Source organism: Belonocnema kinseyi, chromosome 9 (genome assembly GCF_010883055.1).
Source record: "Belonocnema kinseyi isolate 2016_QV_RU_SX_M_011 chromosome 9, B_treatae_v1, whole genome shotgun sequence".
Classification (NCBI taxonomy): Eukaryota; Metazoa; Arthropoda; class Insecta; order Hymenoptera; family Cynipidae; genus Belonocnema; species Belonocnema kinseyi.
This window is the reverse complement of record NC_046665.1, coordinates 81,761,924-81,783,333: the sequence shown is the minus strand read 5'-3', so window position 1 is coordinate 81,783,333 and position 21,410 is coordinate 81,761,924. Positions and strand designations below refer to the sequence as shown.

The 21,410-nt window shown below is 33.3% G+C and overlaps 1 protein-coding gene across 1 annotated transcript in view; it reads left to right on the top strand.

Annotated features, from left to right (window-relative positions):
• Positions 1-21,410, top strand: part of LOC117180832 (pikachurin) — a 421,131-nt gene that overhangs the window by 392,591 nt on the left and 7,130 nt on the right. Inside the window, exons 10-11 of the mRNA XM_033373361.1 lie at positions 7,752-7,975; positions 18,455-18,704. Of these exons, the coding sequence (XP_033229252.1) occupies positions 7,752-7,975; positions 18,455-18,704 (474 nt within the window). The remainder of the gene's footprint in view (positions 1-7,751; positions 7,976-18,454; positions 18,705-21,410) is intronic.

Below are 21,410 nucleotides of genomic sequence, written 5' to 3'. Positions count from 1 at the left end.
TTTATTTTTTTAATATTTGTTGAGCATTTAATTGGAAATATTAATTTCAGATTCATTAAAATTTCCCTGACTTAAATGTTTGAATTCTCAAACTTAGAACGATCCATATTTTCAGACGCGAAGTTCTAATGATATAAAGTTTGAACGATGTAAAATACCTCGTAATATATAGCTATAAAGTTGTAAAGCTCCTAATTTTGAGTTTACAGACTACACGAAGCTTCTGCTTTAAAACTTTAACTTTACAGAATGATTGAGTATTTACGTTTATACATTTATATTATTTTCGAACGAATTGAAAAAATAATTGGGTTTCAGTTTCAAGCACAACTTTGCAATTTGGATTTGAGTTTGGAAGCTTTTTATTTCCTTTTTATTTTTAATTTTTTTCAATTAGCTTATAGTTTCAAAGCTTTTTAATTAGTAAACTTGAGCTTTAAAACTTCAAATTTATGTAATAATTTATGTCCATTAACATTAGGGTGGCTGGAAAAATATAATATTTTGTTAAAAATGCCTTACCCGCCTATTTTTTATTTTATGTAAAGGTAATTGGGGAATTTTTGTTTAATTAAAAAACAAAGTTTAACCTGAGGTCCAAGATCATCGAACGTTAGAAAGTGTTAATTATTTTTGTTTTTGTAAAAATGACCCATCAACTCTAAAATTTGAAGAAAACCCCCACCCTATATAGCGGGTTGAATATTTATAATGTCCTTGCTTCTTACAGCTTAGATATTTTTAACTTTCAGTGATTAAAAATTACCTTATAATAGTAAAAATATATGCCAGTGATCGATAACTACCCTTAAACTTTTTGAAACCTACCTCTTAGAACGATATTTTGCTTCCTTCACCATTTTCACATCATTTTTTATAAGAAAAATCCTAGAAGGACTCCAGAAACCTTGCATAAATATTAAATATTTTCTTTTATTATTTAAAGACGGTTTGAGGTCCGGTTTTGGGCCTTTGAACCACCAATAATAAAAAATTGTAAAATAACGTCTGTTTCCTAAAGTGACGAACTTTTTTACAGGGATGACCAAAAATCAGTCTGGGACTTATTAAAAAGTAATATCACTGAAAATAATCTAATCTAATATAAAGTCCTAATCTCAGAAGGTGAAACAAGCTAATTTAAATGATCGAAAGTTCTATTCAATCTCTTTTTTTTAAGACGCAACTCTTAAGATACGTTGGTTTTTACGTTGGCATTTTTCAATTGTAAGTTATGATGCATATTCATTTAAAACCCTAAGCATCCTTAAAGCTGCGTCTGAAAATATAAAAAAATATAACTTTCTATTCTTCAAAAAGAGCGATCTAAGTTACAGCTTCATTCTCTAACATCTTAGTAAAACATTATTACTACATTAATAACATTAAACTAAAGTTAAAGGGGGAATTCACTAGCATATTACTCTTTATACACTTTACGCCTAATAATCACGTAATAATACGAAATAATGCAGAATAATGCGTAATAAAGCCTAATAGTGTAGTTTGTGGGGTTCTTAAGCTTCTTGATTTTCCAATAAAATTATTTTGCAACAATACATAGAATAATATAGGGACAAGATTAACAATTGAGCACTCGCATTTAATATCTCACCTGATGCTTGAAAACGCCCAAACGGTTGGTCCTATATATTTAAATATCATATGAGATAATCCACATAAATATTTAAAAGTCTACATATAGAAAGAGAGAGAGAGAAAAAGAAAATTGAAAATGTACATTTATTACGTTCCGGGAACAACACTTTTAGCGTTGCGCAGCATCGGCCGATGAGTTATTGAATCTAAACGCTCAGTTGCCAATTTGGTCATTAAATATTTTTTTAAATCTTGATGAACAAAAAAATTAATTGATAAATTAAGAAGTTTAAGGACTCTAAGTAAAATATTATTTTTTATCTAAAAGAGAATTACTTAAACAAACTCGCTGTTAATGAGAATTTATGCTGAGAAACGTAAAAAATTAATTGAATTCACAAGCAGCTTGTCATAAATAATTTATTATAAGTTAATACTTCAGTATATATTGCGTAAATGTTAAAAACACTGATTTCTTTCCTAAAATGCGTCATATTTTGTATTATAATTGTGATTGTGAGCACGGAAATACGTTAAGTTTTGTATAACAAATATATAAATACAGTAAACAAATGCCCCAAAGGAACGTTCATTTGGGAAAATTTACATTCTTTTTAGTAAGTTCGGTCGGAACCCAGTTAACACTTATATTTAATTAATATTTTTACCTAATAAATTAATTAACAATGTTTAAAAACAGTTTATTACATAAAGATAACACTGTATATTGTTTCACTTGTGTAAACGCTTTTTTTACTCTGTATTTTGATAGTGCTTCAGAATGAATATCGTGAGTTAAAACTATAGGGAAAATTTAAAATTATTATTTTTATAACAAGTAGTATAAACAAATAACACAAGTAAGTATTTATTTGTGAAAATAATCATTTTTCTTCTCAAGGCCATGTGATGAGTGGGTCACGTGACCAGATTCCTACCTTAATGACACTTTTTTGATTTCCTAACTTATTTTCACGCGAAGTACTACATCGAGTTGAAAATTTGGGATAATGAATAAGATGCACTATCAAAGCTGGGTCTGGTCCTAAATTTGAATAATTATAAAAACGTTTTTTTTTATAAATAATTTTTTTTTTTCATAATTATTAAAATTTAGGACCAGACCCAGCTTTCTTAGTGCTGCATATTTAGTGTCCTGAATTTTCAACTGAATGTCGTGCTTCCTGTGAAAATAAGTTAGGAAATAAAAAAATGTTGTGAAGGTAGGAATCTAATTACGTGACCCAGTCGTCACATGGCCTTGAAGCGTTTTGAAAGCTATAGTCAACATTCATATTTGCTGTACATCTTAAATCAAAGTTATATTTTTTATAAACGAATTGTTAACAAAATTGACAAATACCATACCATCACATGAAAAGAAGAAGTTTCTTGTATCGACTTTATTAAATACTGCCCTAATTTCTGATTAATAAATATAACAAAAAATACTACTACCAAAAAGAAAAACTTTTAAACTGTATACTCATCTAAAATCATTTACAAAACAAACAACGCGTCCTCGGGTTGCGGATAGAGGGTCCCTGTACCAAGGGTTTCTGCTGAATATGGTTACAAAAATAAATAGGCAGTCGCGGACAATTGTCCAGGGATGATCCCGAAGGAATTAACTCTCAAGCGGAGGTGTGAAAACTGTGCCGAAAGCTGAATGGCACCTTGGTGAGATGTCTAGAACGGTGACTCTGGGATACAGGGCGACCTCTCACAGTACGCAGCCTTATCCTTGCATGCGGGGCTCTACAAGGATGGGCGAACCCCTTTCCCTAACTTCTTGTGGAAACAGCAATGACAACACCAAACATAGTTGTAGTAAGTGCGGTTCAAAACAACAGAACGCGCAAGGCTCCCGACAATGGGTCTGCCAACAATGCTGACCACTCTAGAGCTGGGGGAGCTAATGGAAATGGATTCATTGCGATGGATCGGCCGAATCTCGGGACCTTTAGGTGGATGGAGCGACTAAATCACGACTTGCTAGAGTGCTGCGTTGCGAGTGTGGCCCCTAAACGGGGTTACATGGCACGGCTGCATACTCTGTGATGCGAGAAACACCCGGAGCTATCGCACTTTTCGCAGCAACGTCTGCGAAACTATGCCGAACTACTTCGAAAAAGGGGCTATGTAAGCGGAACGCCTACTCTACCACAGCTAGAACAAGCCGGCAACAGAGAAAGAGAAGCGGACAGGCGGACAGGCATCCAATAGAGGAAGAGCGATGCTTTATGAACCGGAGATACATCAACACTAAGGTTTCTCTAAAGCCTAAATCTAGCTGAAATGGATGACGAGCTTCATGGACAATTTTCCTAAGAATCCGACCTCTGGGCTATCAATTATTGTGTGTATAATGCAGCGACAGCTTTGGCCGATGCGAACCGTAAATCAAAACCAACGGTTGATCATAAGACCAAAAGACGAATGCATCAACTTGCCATAAAGATAGGCTGGGCAAGACAGTACGCGTCCCGCATGCAGTGTGTGATTGACTACATCATATCTGGCAGGAATTTACCGCCAAGTTTCGAAAATTCGCGCACGAACTCCGGACCCGTTATCACACACTTAACAAGTCAAAGCTGCTGACCATCAGGCAGCATATTGTTACGGTCGACCACCCGCCCAAACCAGAGAAGGTCGAAGTATTTTGGAGAAAAGTCTACGAAGTGCAGCATAAACTGGATGTAGATTCAGAAAATATAAATAGCTTCAAGGAGTTGTTTGATGCCCTTATAACACCTGATCAAGAATGCCCACCCATCACTACCGAGAAGGTAAAAAAAGTATTAAGAGGAATGAAGAACTATTCTGCACCGGGACCAGATTGTATCAAAATCTTCTGGTGGAAGAAAATTCCTTCAACCCATTAGCATTTGGCGCGTATTTTCACCTCATATTTAAAGTCGGAAAACCCGATTCCGGAGTGGTTGGTGGAAAGGCGCACAATACTCCTGCCGAAAATAGGCAACTTAGCTGAACCGAAGATTTAAAGGCCAATCACTTGTCTGATCACACTGTATAAGATATTCACAGCTATCCTAAATGATAGGATTGTTCGGGCAATTTAACCTGTGTGGCAAGAAATGTATGAACAACGAGGCTCAAAGAAAGGCGTAGCGGGATGTCGAGAGAACCTGCTCATCGATAGATGTGTCTGCAAAGATGCAGCATTCTACCAGCGTGAGCTATTGATGGCCTGGATTGATTATCGGAAAGCTTTCGATTCGACCTCCCATAGACTTATCATCTGTCTTTTGGAAAGCTTAAAGGTTCGTCCGTAAATCGTTAGGTGCACAGAGAGATTGATGCCGCTTTGGAAAACCAGATTTACTATCTTATCTGGAAAAAATCGTGTGACAACTAACAAGGTCACCTTTCAGAGAGGTGTCTTTCAGGGCGACACCATGAGCCCACTCCTTTTTTGCCTTTCATTATTGCCACTATCTCTAGCACTTCGCCATTCCGACGGGTGCTTGTGCGGCAAACCTGCAGATCGAAAGTACAAGGCCAATCATGTATTTTACATGGACGATCTTAAGATTTATGCTAAAAACAAAGAGCAACTACGTCTAGCTCTAAGGATTGTCGAACGATATACTAAGGAAATTGGAATAGAATTTGGGTTAGACGAATGCGCCAAGGTTTATTTGAAGCGAGGAAAACTTAATGGCATCCCTGAACATCCTTAGCTCGTTGATAGAAACGCTATACGACACCTTTGCGCTGGAAAGACTTATACATACCTGGGCGTGCCACAGAGCCGCATTCAGGATGTTACATTTATAAAGGATACTCTCCGAAGCAGATACATACGTCTCATCTGGCAAATTTGGTATTCCGAACTGTCGGCGAGGAACAAAGTATCTGCAACGAACATGCTTGCCGTCCCGGTAGTACTCTATTCATTTGGAGTAGTTCCATGGACGAAGCACGAGCTCAGATCCCTTGATATCGGGACCAAAAAGGTTATGCACATGAACAAAAGCATGCATCTTAAGTCTTCTGTTCCGCGACTGTACATCGCACGCCGTCGAGGTGGTCGCGGAATATTGCGTCTGGAATGTCTTCACAACAGGATTATTCTGGATACAGCACATAGAGTCGCAAATGGAAGAGACCCTCTTCTTGAAATGGTCAGGAATCACGAAGAAGTAGGCAAAGGAGCGTTTCTGTACAAAGCAGCGGAGGAGGCTGCTGAAGCACTTGGACTCAACTTCAGTATTAGGGGTGAGCAAAATGTATCAAATCTTATCTATCTCGAGTACTCACTCCTGAAAGCCCGGATTAAGAAAGCACAAGAGAAAAACTTTCGTGAACAGCTCCTCGATAAGAGGATGCACGGTATCTTCCACAGAAGTGTGGAGGATCAGTCAATGCCCTGTGAGCTAACATTTGCTTTCCTTAAATCGCTCGGATTGAAGTCTGGTATAGAGGGTTTCATTTTGGCATGCCAAGACGGTGTCATTTCCACCTCAACATACCGTCGCCACATTTTGTGACAAAACATTCCGGATGATAGCTGCAGGGCGTGCCATGCACACCCCGAGCATTTAGGTCACATACTATCTAATTGTCCAATTCATGCGGGAAGGACCTACATCTAAAGGCACAATGCGGCACTAAGAGTGCTTTATTACCATCTCTGTCCTTCTTACAGCATTAACCGTAATATCACTCCTCTAAAAGCTCCTAGGGAAATCGATTCAATTGTCGAGAATGGAAAGTGCTGCATATACTGGAACTTTATATGCTCGACAATTGTTTCTGTTGCACACTCGAGGCCAAACATGGTTCTTCTTGACTTCGAGAAGCGAACCATGTTCGTTATCGAATTTTCGGAACCAGCTGACAAAAACATCATAGCCAAGGAGAATAAAAGAAAGAGAAGTGTAGAGGCCTTATAAGGGAGTAGCAACGATTGTACCCGGAATATTCTGTTAAACTAATCGTCCTTATCATCAGCGCTCTTGGAGGTGCCAAGCTTTCACTCGTTAATCGCCTGAAAGTCATCCATGCGTGTCAACAATATGCTAAAACACTTGCGGGAAAAATGCAGTAGGCGGTAGTTCTTGGATCGCTCCTGGTTCTTAGGGTGCACGAAACTTTTGCCGGATCGTCGTATTAGTTCTACTACAGACTGTAACCACCTATCTCACGGTCGTGATACGTAGTTGTGGCTGTAATTTTATGGCGAATTCGCTGGGAGCGGGTGCAATTTTTCAGATAAGCCCCCTCTCCCGGTGAAATCCTCCGGTTATCCTTATGACAAATTTTTAATATATATATATATAATATTTTTTATCATGTAAAATCTTGAGTGAAAATTCATACACCATTTGCTTTTAAGCAATATTTCAAGAATATTTAATAGACAAAATTATTTTTTCCTGCTGAAATGCTCATGTCATTCATTTACTTTTATCTCGAGTTTAATTTGAACTATTCCGAAAAATAGTCTTTGTAACAATAGTAATTGTAAAAATTAGAACAGTTTAAAAGTGTACTTTAGGTTATAAATATATATTTGAGCTTAATTGTGGTTTAAATATATTGTTTAATTACAATTATAAATAATGAAATTTGAACACGGTCTTCCAGTGATAATTTTCTCAGATTATTTTTTAAACTATTTGAAGAAATGTTGAATATTTATACATTATTTCTGAAGTCATTCCAGGATTTTTCTTATGAGAAATTTGGTAAAGAACTGTAAAACAAGCAAAATATCGTTCTACGGGTGGGACATATTTTAACCTTTATTATGTCATTTTCTATAGATTGAGGAAAACAATCTTCAAACTTGTCAGTTTTACACGCAAAAAAGTAACCCTTTTAGTGTTTAGAAGCCTTGGACCGTGGATTGAACTGTTTTCTCTTTATACAGTTTTTTTTTCATACCTTAATTGTATATCATTTATCTCCGAAATAATTTTAACTATTTAATTTTCAATTTAGAAAAAATGATTTAGTAAGAAAGAAGGATGTAAAGCAAGTATTTGTAGGTTTTTCTTTAGATTTAATTTAACTTTAAGGGTGAACTTGATTGGAAAGAAGTGCTGATGATTCTAAATCTAATTTTCTCATAAAATGGTTTAAACTCAAGTTCCAATTAACTAGAACGTCATTTTCTGTAGGTGCCGTCCTTCAATGGTTCCTCATACTTACGGTATCCGGGATTAGCGGAAACGTCGCTTTCCTGGTTAGAATTGACCGTCACTCTCAAACCAACAGCGCGCAATGGTGTGATCCTCTATAATGGTCACCACAGCGATGCTACTGGTGATTTTATTGCACTCTATCTATCTGGTGGTCATGTTGAATTCACGTTCGATCTGGGAACTGGACCCGCAACTTTAAGGTAAATTATAGTTTGTAAATGATACCCTAAACTTTTACATTTTTAAATTTAATGGCTTCTAATTTCAGAATTTTGCGAAAATTGGATGTTTTCATAAACCGTTTCAAATTAGAATACTAGCGTTTATATTTTCTTTGAATAACAGCTCGTCACGCCGTGGGACCAGAAAAGTGTCTGGATAAATCAATTTTCAGCCACAATTGCTAGTCTAATTTGCAACTGTTTTTCAATTAAAGTGCATACAATTCTCCAGAACATTTTCCGCTGTAAATATGCAGATTCATTTATCAGAATTACAAAAAAAAAGTTTTAAATCGATTTAGTGGTTTTGAGTGAAAATTGAATTGTCCAGAGGCAGTTTTTTTGCAGGACTGCGTTGCGTCGCGTCGCGTTGGTTCAGTGCAAAACAATGATTAAAATATTCTTTCTATACGAGAGGTAACCAAGGCTGTTAGAAAATATTGGTCATGATTTTACATTTCAGTGCTCTCAGAGTATATCTATATTTCAGAAAATCGATTTGTCCTCGATATCTTATTTATACTCCCAGCCAGATGAGACAAATAGTTCAGTGGATATAACCAGTTTTGGTCCGCCAGCCAATTTATACATGTAAATTGTAACCTGAAGTAACTGATTTAAACACAACGAAAAAAGCGAAATAAATCTCATATGTGTTATTTAATTAAAAAGAAAATAACTTTAATTGGTTTTCTTTAACAGAATCGAAGATAATCCTGATTTAAAATTTGATTCAATTCCAATCTGTAGACAAAATTTCATTTATTTTTCTTACGTTCTCTTCTACGTGTTCATCTGATGAAGCTTTCTTTGGACAATTTTCAATAATGTCAGAGGAAAATACTTCCGGAGAAGGGTGTACAGTTTTCGTTTAAATTCAGTTAACGTGAGATAAGAAACTTTTACGGCACAACAGGATATATTACCTGGAAATTGAAATTCTCCTTGCTGTATTTTATATTTACGTCACGAGGATACGACAACCGGTTTATATACTCTCATTTGTAAAACAATTGTCTCTGAATAGCTTAAAAATTGCTCTTCATTCTGGTTTGTAAATTTATAATCAGAAAGAATTTGACACAAGTTCTTTAAATTTGACAAATTGATCTGAATTTTCTAGATATAACCGAATAAAACTTCTGATTAAGAAAAGTAGAATAATTTAAATGAGCAGACCTCAAATGTTCAAGTATTTTACTCATGAAACTGCTTAATTAAATAAATTTCTGCCACTTCAAATACTTCTTAAACTTGTAGTTGAGAACTGGAAATTGTGGAACATCCTGAGATTCCTGAATTCATGATTTCTGTAGGTGTTATTTTTCTAGCTTTAAATTAATGTATATTCGGAAATTTAAAGGATTCGAAATTAATAAGATTCACATTCGAATTTTACGCAAAAACTTTGGATTAGAGAATTGCTTAATAAAAAGCTTTCATAGTTTAAGACTTTTAAGTCAGAAATGTATGCCAAAATTTAAGAACTTTCAAAGTGAAAACACAAAAATTTTTAATCTTTAAACTTCGAAACTTCGAATTTAAATATTGAAAATGAAGAATTTTTAAAGCTAAAAGTCCTAATTTAAATTTTTCCATTTAATGAATTCAAATATTAAAATTTTAAACTTTAAAATTTAAAACTTCCAAGTTTAAACTTGGAATTTTAAGGCTTTTGAGGTGTGCGGATATAATCTACTCCTCCCCAATTTAAATGCGATTAAAAATGTCTCATTATTGTAATTTTTAAATAGAAACCTTTTCGATTTTGAGACTTTAAGACTTTACTTAAATTTCGACATTTTCAACTTTGAAAACAATGCGCTTTATTCAAATTACAACATGATAAAATTAAAGGCTTTCTAAGCTATGTTGCTTTCGAGTATTCCAAATTCAAGAACTTGAAAGCTGAAGCTTAAAACCTTAAAGCTATTTAGTTTCAGAATGATAAAATTTGAAAGTAAGCTGAAATATTTAGAAGCAAAAATGTTAAAAATTAATTTTACATTTTAAATACACAAACCTTTAAAAGAAACGTTGAAAGCACACAATATTGCAGCAATGTTGTTGTCATGCTGCAATATTTAAAAAAGGCAAATAGGTTTATCCATAATAGCACAAATATTACCATTTAACATAGTTTAAGATGTTAATTTTTTTTGTCTACTTGGTCCTAATCAATATTATTATAATATTCATTAATTTTTTTAAGATTGTGAAAAAAACACTCTCTAGCTCCGCTTGGTTATGAGCATTTTTTCATAATTTTAAAAAATTAATCAATATTATAACATTATTGATTAGAACCAAGAAGACAAACAAAATTAACATCTTAAACTATTAATTAATTTCCATGATAAAAACCCTACATCAATAATAAAATATGAATTCATGTTCAGAAAGAAAAATCTTACAAGTACAAGAAATGACGTTTACATTCTGCTTGTAAGGAGATTATGAAAAAAATATTCTCGTCTCTCCGTAGCATCAGACCGGCAATCTGAAGGACCTGGGCTCATATCCCAGCGGAGCTAGAGGGCGTTTTTTTTCACAATCTTAAAAAAATTAATCAATATTATAATAATATTGATTAGGACCAAGTAGACAAACAAAATTAACATTTTAAACTATTAATTTCCCTGGTCAAAAAACCTACATCAATAGTAAAATTACCATTTAACGTTGCACTAATCTTACTCATAATTTCACAAATTTTTATAAATTAAAAAGAATACCTAACCCGTGTTCCATGGCCTTTAATCGTTAAAAAGGGTTAATTATTTCTTTTTTGTAAAAATAACACATGCTTTATATAAAAGCAATGAGTATGATAATAACATGATAGTAGGCATAACTGAAAATAATGTCACCCTAATTCAGAATACTACCCTCAAAAGTAGAAAGACCGCCCTCTTTAGTAGATTGAAATTTTATAGTGTGGTTTTTTGATGCACCTCAGATACTTTCATGCTTAACGGACTAAAAATGACCTTCTAAAAGATAAAGTTTGTACCAGTAATAGAATACTACCCTTAAACTTTTTTTAACTACACCTAGTTCTATATTTTGCCTCTTTCGCAGTTATTCACACAATTTCTCATGAGAAAAGTCCTAGAATGAGTTTAGAAATATCGCATAAATATCTAAATTAAAAACAAGTATCGTAAAAAATGCGTCCAAAAATAACAAAGAAACAGAATTCAACTTTCTATTCTTGAAAGAGGGTACTCATTGCCTTCTAAGGGTAGTTTCAAGGAGCTACTAACTGAGAAATCTGGAAATCTTAAATCTGTAAATGTGGTAGTCTCAATCGAATCCGCATAAAGAGTGCTAAGATTTCTTTGAGATTGTTGAAATTTCCCAGATTTCCAAAACTTCTCAGAATCAGGACTCTCGAGGAGAAATCAGACTCGACTAAGCTCGGCGTCGTTCGGATAGAGTCGGCCGTGAGTTCGACTCATCGAAGCAGCGTATGCATCACAAACGTGTGAATGTATCGTGATGTGAATGCTCCACGTTTAGCAGAAAATTTCCAAGATTTCTAAGAGTTTCGAGAGTCCCTCAAAGACTTTTTCTAAGATTTCCAGCGCAGCAATCTGAGATTTCTTAGTGACTAGCCCCTACCGTAGTTTGAATAAGGCAATATTACTTTTCAATCAATTCCAGCCTCATTTTCTGATATCGCACTTTATTTTTGGTCTTAAGTCGCAATTTTTCGTCTTCTACCCGAACTTAAGGACACCAGCAACAAAACACTATTACGACCTCTGAGCGTCATCATTAATTCGCATTTTTATGCATTAATAATTTTGTTTAACTGCAACCATTATGTTCTTATTGTGGCTAATCTAAAAATGTTATCGTTTTTTTTCCAATCGCCAACAGTTCACTAGATACTTATAAATAATTAGTTTTAATCTTTTTGCTAAAAATTTTTGGTGCAGTCCGAATAGTTCAATTCTCCGATTTTATTTAAATTCTGCATACTTATGTACTTTGATAAGCTGATTACAAATTTGATACTTAAAATTGACGACTAGGCCATCTTCACGGTGAAACCATAAAAAAGACCATAAAAATCGTAGTTACGTTTATCTAAGCCAATATGCACAATTTCGCAAAATGTTCTTCACAAAAATTGTAGCTTCGATTGAGAGTCATATTTTTTGTTTTGAATATTTTTTTCTGTGGGCGATAGTTTCCGAGGAAATGAATGATATATCGATTTTCATGTAAAAAAACCCATAAACATCATGGATTTTTGAATTTATTTTAGCCAATACGCAAAATTCTGCAAACTTTTTTCAGGCAAAAGTTGTAGATCTCATTGAGATACAAATTTTCTTTTCAAATAATTTTTTTTCCACGAGTGATAGTTTCCGAGACAATTAGTGATACATCTAACGATCAACTATTTCAGTACTGTGCACTACCGTGGCAATAACCCCCAAGTGGCGACAAGAGTAATTAGGGACCTCTGTGACTAATTACAGAAATAATGCTGGTCAAATCCCTACCATTTCTCCCCACCCATTTCCAGCGAGCGGAAAGGCACCCCTGTGACTGGCTACAGAAATAATGTTGGTCAAACGACTACCCCTTTCCCAGATCCCATGAGGTGTGGGAAAGCATCCCTCTGACTGGTCACAGAAATAAGGTTGGTCAAACGCCTACCCCTTTTTCAGATTCCATTAGGGGCGGGAAGGCAACCCTCTGACTGGTCATAGAAATAATGTTGGTCAAACGACTACCCCTTTTCCAGATCCCATGAGGGGCGGGAAGGCACCCTTCTGACTGGTCACATAAATAAGGTTGGTCAAACGCCTACCCCTTTTCCATATCCCATGAGGGGCGGGAAGACACCCCTCTGACTGGTCACAGAAATAAGGTTGGTCAAACCCCTACTCCTTTTCGAGATCCCATAGGAGCGGGAAGGTTCTCCTGTGACTGATCACAGAAATAATATTGTTCAAACCCCTACCCCTTTTCCAAGTCCCGTGGGGGCAGGAAGGCACCCTTATAACTGTTCACAGAAATAATGTAGGTCAAACTTATACCCCTTTCCCAGGTGCCGTGAGAGACGGAAAGGCACCCCTCAGACTGGTCACGGGAATAAAGTTCAAACCCCTACCCCTTCTCTAGGTCCTGTGGGAGGGGGCGGGAAAAAAATGTTCAAAACAAAAAATGTGCATCTCAATGAGATCTACAACTTTTATTGGAAATATTTTCCGAAATTTAGTGTATTGGCTGAGCTAAACGCAAAAAACCTTGATTTTTGAGGTTTTTTTCATAAAAAGCTATGTATCACTAATGTTCGCGAAAACTGCCACTCGCAGATAAACATGTTTAAAACAAAAAAATGTGTAACTTGATGAGCTATACAACTTTTTTCAAAATATTTAGCAATATTGTGCATATTGGCTTAGATGAACGCAAAAAGCCATGACTTTTATGGGTTTTTTTATGAAAATCGATTATCACTCATTTTCACGAAAATGATCACGAAAATTATCAGGCAAAAATATTTGTTCAGAACAAATTGCGCAATGTTCAAAGTTGGCGAAATCAAGCTTTTGGGAGATTGCGAACAACGTATTGATTTGCGAAAAAAAGTTGAATTGTTAATTGAAGGTGTCACTAAGATCTTTAATTTGTAGGTCGCACATTGAGATTGCTTCATTCGTTCCCTCAAAAAGTAATACAAACCGGCAAAAATGGCCGTTTTGCAAAATCTAGTTATTTTTGCGAAAAGTGCATGTACCTCCATCAAAGTCTCTGAAAATCTGTGTTTCATAAAGTTAAAAGCATATGCAAAATTTGAGCTCAAAATAATAAAGAGTTTTTGAGAAAAGCTATTTGTTATTAAAAAAGGTACTGTTGTTTTGTTGGGGATTATCTTTTTTTAGCTTGTCACAAAGCCATAAAAGTGAAGAAATTTTATTTCGCGCGCCTGACAGCCGATAACGCTGAAATAGAATTCACGCGTTCAAAATGTAACAATTGGACGTATCTCATGAAAGAATAGACATATCGATATGTTTTTTTATATTCAGCTAGCTTTTTGTGCTAATTATGAATTTTGCATCAAAAACTCAGAAAACGCAGTCTAATGCTTGGAAGGTAAGTTTACATTGTGATATTTTCACTAATTGAACAATTACTGAAATAATGTTTCGATATAATGTAAGTATCAGTTTTCAATTTTAATATTCATTCAACAATGTTACAAAAAATGCTCGAATTTTGCATATACTTTCAGCTTCACAAAACACAGATTTTCAGAGACTTTGATGGATGTACATGCACTTTTCGCAAAAATAACTAGAATTTGCAAACGGCCTTTTTTTACCGGTTTATATTACTGTTTGAGGGAACGAATCAAACAATTTCAGAGTGCGATCTATCAATTTAAAAATCTTAGTGACACCTTTAATTAACGATTGAACTTTTTTCTTCGCAAATAAATACGTTGATCACAATCTCCCAAAAACTTGATTTCGCCAACTTTGAACATTGCGCAATTCGTTCTGAACAAATATTTTTGCCTGCAAATATACAGGCATGAACACTACATCAAGGCATAACTCGTTTTCATTCTAAAATTTTGTGGTGAAAAGGCACCTTTTTGATCTTCGTTCCCTGGACTATTGCCTCCGCCTAGCTACCTGATTCCTGGAAATCGCAGGCCCTGCCTGTGTGGTCCGTAGTTTGTAGAGGTTGGAGTACAATGGACAAAAAATCCACAAACTAAAACTTTTGTAATCTTGACCCTGGAAAATATTAAAGCCCTAAATTGGTAATATAACTTTCTTTAGAAAAAATTTTGTTAACTTCTCAAGACTTAAACTTCTCGTCTTAACACAATTGCACTTCGACTGGTCTTAATATTTACAGAAAAACTTCTTATAAGAGGGAAGGGGAAGTAGGAGAACAAATTTGAAGTTAGAGAGTAGGATATTTGAATGACTTAATTAATGTCTTAATATACTGAGAAACCCTGTTTTGTATACGCGGCGCCTACTATGACTTATTTTCATTCATTTCTATTGGGAACTCTGTTCATTTAATGAACTATTGGAATCGAATTCACTAATGACATGATCATTGTGATCAACGTCATCAAAAGAGGAAGCCAATGTCCGATTTACTAATTCGAAGCCAGTAGGGGGTGATAAATCAGAGTGTTGTATTCGTGTAGGGCAATTAATAGTTCGTGCAATGGATACGGATATGAAAAAGGAAACCGTATATGAGAGACGGGTGTGCATTGACCGCAACTCTATGAATTTATGGTCTAATAAAAGGATAAATGAAAGTTGGATCGAACATGGCCCGATTACATGCTACCCCTCTCTCAGCATGACATTCCGACCTACCCCTACGTGTGTGATGACACGTGCATGCACCAGTGCTGATTCCCTTCATGAATATTCAGCTCGTCGATTCACAACGACCGACGCTATCAAACACTCACCTGGCATTCAATTTTTCCCTGATAGATCGTTAAAATTTCATTAATGTTCTGCAAAATTCAGAGGGTATACAAAGGGATACAAAAAAATAAGCATAAGGGTCGTAATCGAAGATCCTGAGATTTTAGAAACCTTCCTTTGAGAATTGAATTCCAATATCAAATGGAATTTTTAAAATGTTGAGAGTATAATCAAAATTGTTATAGAAGGAAAGTTTTGGCTTTTGAAAAGTGGGTCCAAAACTACTTTTACGATCTAAACTTGAAAGTCTTAATTTCAATCCAAAAAAATTCATTTTCTAGAAATAATCTAGAAAATTACAATCAGTCCAGGTGTCTCTTATGAAAAAAGACCTTTTTCCGATTTAACTAGGAGGTGCATAAATTACATAAAGTTTTCTTCTGAAATTTTGACCCTTTCTTAGGTTCCTAAAGTTTTAAACCTTCAATTTTCAACCATTAGTTAAATTTCATTCAAAAATATTATATTCAACCCCAAAAGAGAATATTCAATAAAGTAGTTGAATTTTCAAAAAAAGAAAGATTTTAATTTAAAATGAAAAATAGGCGAATTATTTTTTACTTTAAAAATATGAAATTTCAACAAAATACATGCATTTTTAACCAAATATTTGAATTTTCGACTAAAATTGTTGAAAAATACATTTTAAGCCATAAAAATATCTGCTTACAATAAAACCCTATAGCGAGAGCGCGTTTTTGGCTAAAACGGTCTATTTAGTGATCCTAAGGAAAATTCCAAATTTGCTTGAAATATGTAATACGCGTGCCGGAAATATTACTGAAAAAACATGACAAAAATAGTTTTTTCGTGGATTGATCCTTCTTATTATATTTTAGAACAAAATATCCAAAAAAAAATTACCCTAGAAAAATTGAAAGAAATAGAAGTTGTTGACATTTTGACCAAAAATGAAATGAGAAGGGTCAATATACGAAACACGATATTTTTAAATTATTTCAAAAATATTTCCAGGACGTATAGTGTTCATTTCTAGCAAATTTTGAATTTAAATCAGGATATTTAAACAAAATGTTTTCCGAAAATCGCAAACTATCTACTCGAAAAAGTTAAAAGGGACTAAATGTCTGGAATAAATTAGAATACTTAAATTTCATGAAATGTAATACTAATGATCTTCACTTGTAAGTCTTTAAATGTATGACTTCACAACTTGAACCCCTTTCAATTTATATGAAATATTAATTCAATAATCAAATTTTTATTATGTAGAAGCCGTAGTGTGCTACGTGTAAATATTTAAGCAGGTTTTTGTGTAGAGGGGCTATTCACGTTCATGAATTTTCGAGACCCTCTAAAACAATTAGTCGCAATTCGCTGAAAATTTATAAATATTCAATTCGCTTTCAAACTGCAGAGGCCCCTTTCAGATCCCCAAAAGGAAGGCCTTATTAATAATTTCATCTCAGGATTAGCTAGCCTCAACGCACAGCAGTAGTATAAGCAAGTTTACGGTCGGACGGTTATAATGAAACTTCTCAAAGGGAAGTTTAGACCTTAGAGCCCTCAAAGATGAATTCTCAATCAGGCTTAAGAAATAATTCTAATTTTGTCTCTTAATAATTCTTAATTTCTATAATATTTACATTTCTATATCATTTCTTTCTGATATTGTAAATAAATACGGAAAATTGAATCTTAACAAATGAGACTAAATGAAAATAAATGTTTATTATTGTAATGGTAACTATTTTTAATTTCAAAGCCTTTAAGTTTATAATTTTTCTACGTTTAACATCTTAAAGATCAGATTTTCAAATTTTGTAACTTTTAATCAGTCAATCAATACGAATTTTAGTGTTGAAGCTTTCAATTTGAACACATCTAACATCGTGTTTTTTTTTAATTTGGAGGTCTTAAGATTCAAGCAATTAGAATATATAAACTTTTATCTTTACGAAACCTTAAATATTGACTATTTAAATTTTAAATCCTATAAAAGCAGTATTCTTAAATTACAAAATCTACAAATAAATCAATTATTTCCATATGAAATTTTGCAAATTTAATTTCCATCAATTTCACCTACTTAAAGTTCCAATGTCCAGGAATTTACGGTAAGATACTTTAAATTTTCAATCCTTTAAATTTGAACACCCAAATTCAATACAATTTATGTTTGTATCTTAAAAATAATTATTTTTGAAGTCTTCAAATTTGTATGCTTTCTATTATAAAGTCAAATTTCAAAGTTACGAGTTTCCAAATTTCTAATTTAAACCTTTAAATTTCAAAGTTTTAGTTCATTCTAAATCTATCTAATTAAGACATCCTAAAATTTTAAAAATCATGATTGTAATTCTTTTTGGCCAAAATTAAGATGCTTTGTCCAATTTTTTAAGTTATAAGTTTTGAAATTTAAATACTTTATGTCTTAAAGTTTTTTAATTTGAACGTCCCAAATTTTATATAATTCAAAATGGATGTTATAAACATCAAATCTTTCACGTTTGAACGCCCAGAAATTAAAAAAATTATTATTTAAATTTGGAATGCTTTAAGCTTCAAAATCTCATAACATTTTCGCACAATATGTAAATACAATTTTTCAAATTTGTTGTTTGATTTTCTACGTCTTTAAATTTCTTAACATTAAATTACGAATTTTCCTTCCATAAAAGCCCTGCAATTTATAGAATTAAATTAAAGCGAATTAATTATTGAAACTTCTAAATTGGATTGCTTTTAATTTTTGATGCATACATTAAAAAATTCTGCAACCCAGATCAACCCTTATTAATTTTTAAAAATATCATAATAATTAGGTTCCTAAAATCCAAACAAATATGCTAAATAAGTGAAGATAAAGAATCCACTGTTATTATATTTATTTCTGAATAACTCCTAATTTCTTGAACTTAATTGCGAGGAAAATTGTTTCTTTTCTTTTCCTAATTACTAAGATGCAAATTTTATGGGATTTAAATGAGACTTTCTGTTGCAGGAGTGAATCGCCTGTGAAACTAGGCGAGTGGGTGGAAGTACGAGTCTCAAGGACCGGACGTCTGGCTTCCTTGGAGGTTGAGGACGAACCTGCGCAAGAAGTTCTGACACCAGGAGCTTTTACCCAATTGTCGCTGCCCCTGAATCTCTATTTAGGTGGCGCTCCATCCTCGGAAATTTATTCCCCAAAAATGAAAACAAAGTCAAGCTTCGTTGGATGCATACAAACTGTTATTCTAAATCGCAGAGAAGTGAGTAGAGTTATTATAATATTTGTTTCTTTTTTCAAAAATTATAATTATGTACAAAAATATTCAAAAATAGTTACGATTCAAGATGCGAAATTGTCGTTTTCATAACTTATTTTTTATAATAAATCAAGTTGAGCATTCACTTCTTTAAAAATCTTTTCAGTCAATGTAGAAACATTCTGGTCAATGTGTCTGAATACTAACAACAAAATTTTATTTTTAGTCAATCTTTTTTTAATTTTCTACTATTTCTAAACGTTGTTGATTTTTTGCAACTGAAAAACTCTAATGCAAATATATTTTGATAATAAAATAGCACAAAGTACAATAACACAGGCACACACACAAAAATTTTTTGGATCTGGATATGAGACACATGTAACCTTATGTATTTTGATGCGCTGAATACAAATCCGCCCTCAGAATTTGTCCAGCGGGTCTAGGTTTAGCCCTAACCCCCATAAAACACGTCAAAATTGGCTAAATAGCTGTTTTTACATCAACAAATTTGAAGAGAAAAATCAAAAACCTAAAGTCTCAGTCAAAATTGACTCAACTTTATGTATGTTGATACGCTGAATTCAAACTCGTGACCTAAATTGGGCCAATAGATAGAAACAGCTATTTAGCCATTTTTGAGGTTTTTATTAAGGTTAGGGCTAAACCTAGAGCCGCTGGACAAATTCTGAAGACGGATTTGAATTCAGAGCATCAAAATACATAGGGGTACATGTGTCTGATACCCAGATCCGACAACTTGATTTTGTGTTGCTGTGTAATTTTCAACGTGACCTTCTTTCTGAAAAAGTTTAAATTACATTGTAGCATGTTTCTATTTACTCATTAAATAGGCTTGTTTCCAAAGTCAGATATTATTTTTCCAATAAATGGATCTTATAGTATATACAATTCTAATTATAAAAACGCCCATAAAATATTTTATACATATTGTTAACTATTTTTAATTTAATGTTGAAAGATAAATTTTCTATCACGATGTCGATTGGAGGGGCCCTTTGACGACAAAAGCTTCGGATTTTCCACCAATCACAGCTCACGTGTCAGTGATTCTCAAATATCTTTTTTTATGCCGATGTTTTCTCATGATTATATATGCACATCGAAAATAGTAGTCGCAAAATATTGTTTAAAAAACATTATAAACATTATAAAAGCATTTAAAAAAAAAACTTTTGTATGAAGAATTCATTGAAAAAGTATTTGAATGTAGTCATGTGTACTGAACAATTCGTAAATATGTACGATTTAAAAGTGTGTTAATAATTGCACTTATTGTTTTCCTCTGCAACACACCACTGACTCTTAAACCAAATATTACAACAGGAGAACTTTTTTATCACATAAACCTTAACAAATGAAGCTATCAAATCAAAATAGTTATAATTGACAGCAGACTGTGGCCTAACCTCTTTATCATGAGTTTCACATCGTCACATAGATAGATAATAATAAGAACGTCTGAGTCACGTGACACCCACGTGACACCAATTTGAACAAGAGTCTTACCGACTTCAATTTTTAATATTTAATTCTAACAATACATTTTTATTTCTTTTAAATTTTGCATAGTTTCAATTTTATTTTTTGATAAAACAATAGAAAAATTTGTTTATAGTGTGAACATTTATTTTTATAGTGGAAGACAAAAATTAACAACGAATAGAAAATGTAATTTTTGTAAAAATTTCTAACGGCAATAATTTTGTAAAATTAACCAAATTCTGTCGAGAAACTGTAGTTTCTATTAAATTTTTCATTAGTTTAAAAAAAATTGTAGAACATCAAAACAAAATCTAATAGAATCTATCATTCTTTACTAGAATTCGTATAACAAAATTTTATAAGTAATTACAAATTTTAGACGATTTTTTTCATCAATTTAAAGTTAAAAATACGCAAAATGTATTTTCTTACACCTGCCCTAAACTACAAGTTAAACAAAAAAATCAAAATTAGAGTGTATTATTTTAGAGTTGAGGATTTTAAAGTTTACTTCAAATTCCGTCCCTCAAGTTTCTTCCGGTCACACTGCATTGCTATTTTAAGATGAAACTCGAAAATAATTATCAATTCTTTTCATAATGTGGGCTCAATTTGTTAACTTTATACTTAGGAAGATTTAAGTATAGGTACATTGAGAGAAATTTTAAGAGATTTATTCACAGAAGCGGTTGATTTTAAATCTACACTTCTTACGTGATTTAAAATCTTGGACTCTGTGATATAAAAGCATAGAATACGAGACCTTAGAGCGAAGAGGCGTATCCTAATGCCTGAAACTCCGAGACTTATGCTTTAAAAGCAAGGGTTCCGAGATCTTAGTTCTCGCGGCAAAGCATATTAAAATCAAGGATTAGTGCTGTGAATAAATCTCCCGAAATTTCTCTCTGTGTAGAAATCGATTTATTGCCGTTGATTACTTATGATAGTTAATAATGATTATTATTATTGTGCAATATATTTTATAGAATATCCAGGAACGCTCCGTATTAATTTTTCATACTATAAAATCAGGATATTTTTTGAAAAGCCTAAATAAAAATCTAATAAATCATGAAAATAGTCATTTCTCCCATATTTTAAAATATTTGTATCTGTTGTGTATATATATATATATATATACCTATCTCACAGTCGTGAGACGTGGTTGTGGCTGAAATTTTACCGCGATTTTGCTGGGAGCGG